This window comes from Musa acuminata, chromosome BXJ1-3 (genome assembly GCF_036884655.1).
Source record: "Musa acuminata AAA Group cultivar baxijiao chromosome BXJ1-3, Cavendish_Baxijiao_AAA, whole genome shotgun sequence".
Lineage (NCBI taxonomy): Eukaryota > Viridiplantae > Streptophyta > Magnoliopsida > Zingiberales > Musaceae > Musa > Musa acuminata.
The window spans coordinates 29,775,661-29,779,233 of NC_088329.1; the positions used below are offsets into that span (position 1 = coordinate 29,775,661).

The 3,573-nt window shown below is 42.0% G+C and overlaps 1 protein-coding gene across 1 annotated transcript; it reads left to right on the forward strand.

Moving 5' to 3' along the window:
- Window positions 1-1,650: 1,650 nt before the first annotated feature.
- On the forward strand, window positions 1,651-1,965 carry LOC135638595 (uncharacterized). The gene has a single exon (XM_065151780.1). It carries the CDS (start codon window positions 1,651-1,653, stop codon window positions 1,963-1,965), a length of 315 nt encoding a protein of 104 aa, XP_065007852.1.
- Window positions 1,966-3,573: the final 1,608 nt, after the last annotated feature.

The following is a 3,573-nucleotide window of genomic DNA, read 5'->3' on the forward strand; positions in this document are numbered from 1 at the left end:
GGTGGCTCTTGCGGGCAGCTCAGCGCCTAAAAGAAGGGGGCGTTGCCCGTGGGGGCAACGCCACTCTTAGGGTCGCCTACCCACGAGGGCACCACCCGTAGGGCCCGCCCACAAGCGTGGTGCCTACGGGCACTACACCCGCAGGCACACCGCTCGCGGGGTGCAGCGCCGCCCGCGGGGGCGCCCACCTGCAGGGGCAATGCCACCGCCCCCCCGCCGCACAAGCTGTCGCCGGCGGGGTGGCGGCGGCAGTAGTAGTAGGGGAGAGGGAGAATGGCATTAGGGTTTTCAGACAAAAGATAGTTTTGCCCCTTGGAATTTTAAAAATTCTAGATTTTGTCCTTTTGTCTAAATTATGAAAATACCCATCAAAATTTAGAAAATTTTCTACATGTCCCTAATTTCAAAAAATATTAATTGATTAAAATATTTAATTAATTATTATTTTTATTATTATCTAGTAGTCCTACATGATGATGATTTATATATGTAATGTATGATGTGTGGACGGATGATCATGGACAGTGTGATGTGTGTACTTATGATTATTATTATTGAGGTCTGCGAGCCTCCAGTATATTTCTCATTGATTGTCGTGCCTGTATGCCTATGATTAAGTTGTAATCATACAAGGAGGCATAGCGAGAGCATGGAAGCGATAGCGGGACCCATGAGATAGACGATTGCAATACATGGAGATGTGTTGAGATGTCGATGGAACCGACGAGGACGAGATGGACGATCACAGGACATGGAGATGCACTACTACACACATAGATCTTGATGTAAGTGATTAGACCCACTAGCTCGGACCTGATCACAATAGGCTATGGTCCATTATCATCTGGTGTGATTGCTTATACATATACTAGATATGTATGTATATTTATATACGATGTAGATATATATTAAATATGTATATGTGTGACATGTCATATTAGGAGAACAAATCATAGAAACCCTTCGCTTGATAATATTAAGTCGGTAAATATGAGGTAATTAGATTGACACACATGGCCTTCCATTGTTATAAGTAGGGATCGATTCCCGGTGTAGTTTGAGTTGGTCAAGTCCCTCGAGGCTCACCTACATCGTGATTCGTTATCTTGCCTATGACATAGAGATGTCACCGGTGACCTGAGGACATTGTATGCTTGGTTGAGTCCCTCGAGGGTATATCATCGAATCAGACTCATCTTGTAATGATGGTGTTGACTTAACCGAACATCATGGTTGGTCAAGTCCCTTGAGACCATAGTGATTCGGAGGCCGAACAGGGCGAGAATCACAATGAGTTGTGATCGGCAAGAGTTACCTACCTTTCGGGCTTAGTGTGATTGGTCAAGTCCTTCGAGATTATATTAAAATGCTGATTGGATCCTGATCCCCACTAAAAGTCTACCGGAGACTTCTATTTCATGTGTTGAGGGTGTCACATGACTCGCTAGTAAAATAGTTGGAGTATATTAATATAGAAGTTCATATCTTGATTATTTATTTTTTATAAAATCTGCATGTTATTTATTTCTGCTGCAACTTTATTTTTAGAAAATGTAGCTTTCAAATCCCTTACATGGCATACTTGATGTCAACTGTCTCACTAGTCCAAATTATACGGATTGGCTCCGCAACTTGAGAATTGTTCTCACGATGGAGAAAATCGCGTATGTCCATAATATAGAGATGCCTACACCCGAGGAAGGGGTAAGCGAGGATGAGATCACTCACTACGTGAAGTATATTGATGACTCCACTCTTGCTCGGTGTTACATGTTGGGCTTTATGACTCCTGAGTTACAAAGACAACATGAAAAGACGGATGCCAGATCCATACTACTATATGTCCGCAAACTCTTTGAGAAACAAGGAAAGCCTCAGCGATATGAGATATCCAAGTGCCTCGTCCGAGCTAGGATGACTGAGGGGACACTAGTTCATAACCATGTCCTAAAAATGATTGAGTAGATAGAGAAACTCACAGGTCTAGGAATGGTCCTAGAGGATAACTTGTATGTGAACATTGTGCTTCAGTCCCTACCAGATTCCTTTTCATAGTTCATAATGAATTTTAATTTGAACAAGCTTGAGGTGACTCTCCCGGAGCTCCTCAATATGTTGAGGGAGCCAAAGAGCACTATTAAGAAAGAGAAACTAATTCTCTACACTAGTGAAACCAGAAAGAAAAGGAAAGCATAAAAGTTCCTTAAGAAGGGCAAGGGCAGACTAGGTAAAGCAAAGGTTACTAAGAAAGATCCGACAAAGGACAAAGGCTAGTGCTTCCACTGTGGCAATGATGGGCACTGGAAGTGGAACTGCAAAGAGTACCTTGTAGAGAGGGTGAAACAAAAGCTTGGAGAAGCTTCAGGTACATTCACGATCAGTCTCTATTTGTTAGACTCTTATGATAACATATGGGTATTGGATGCCGGTAGTGTTTATCATATATGAAATTCATTGTAGGTTCTAGCAAGGTCTAGGAGATTGGTGAGAGGCTAGATGGACCTCAAGATGGGCAATTGAGCAAAAGTTGCTACAGTAGCTATTGGCGAGGTAGCCCTACATCTGCTTGGTGGAGCTATTATTACATTAGATGCATGTTTTTTTATTCCTTCTATTATTAAAAATATTATCTCCATTTTATGTTTGACAGTTAATAGATATAAATTAGTTTTTGAGAACAATGGTTGTTCAATATTATTATATAATAAGATTATCACGAAAGGAACATTAGATAATGGTTTATTTATGCTAGACACTACTCCACATATCATGAATATAAGTGTGTCTAAGAGGAAACGAGATGAGGTGAATAGTGCATACTTGTGGCATTATAGGCTAGGTCACATCCATGAGGGAAGGATTCAAAAATTATGAAAGGATGGATATCTAGATCCATTCGACTATGAGTCATATGCAACTTGCAAGCCTTGCCTTCGTAGAAAAATGACCAACTTTCCATTTAGTGGAATTGGAGAGAGAGTCACTAAGCTATTGGAACTCATACATAGTGTGTTGAATCTCGGATTTTGATGATAAAATCAATTGATGGGTTAATTGATCTAATCCATATTATTGAGTTAAGTGTGCAGGATTAACTACGATAACCAGAAAACACAAAGCAAGAATACCGGAGTCAAGATCGATGGACGTTTAAGAGTCCGAAGAATCGTCGGAGATGCTGCCAGAACCAACCGAGAAGAAATCGGGAACCTATCGGAATTTTCGGAAGTTCGCCGAAGAGATCGTTGGAGGTTCACGGAGATCACTGGGAAGGCTCGGCTACTCGTTAAAGTCATCACAAGATCGGGAGCTTGCAGGGAGTCCGTCAGAAGAAGTTCGTCGGAAAGCTCGTCGGAACAAGACTCGACGTTCGCGGTTGAAAACTTGCTTAGGATGTTTTTTTTGTTATATAGTTAACTTGTAATTAGGATTAGGATTAAGAGATAATCCTATATCCTGGTTAGGGGCCAACTAGGCCCAAAGTCAGATTTGGTTTGGGCTAAAATTAAGCCAAACCAGTTAATCGGAGAGCCAAGCAGTGGCACTGCCTGGCTGGGCGGTAGCACCGCCCAG

Coding starts and splice junctions, on each gene's coding strand:
- LOC135638595 (XM_065151780.1), top strand. CDS start 1,651: ATGGAGAAAATCGCGTATGTCCATAATATAGAGATGCCTACACCCGAG.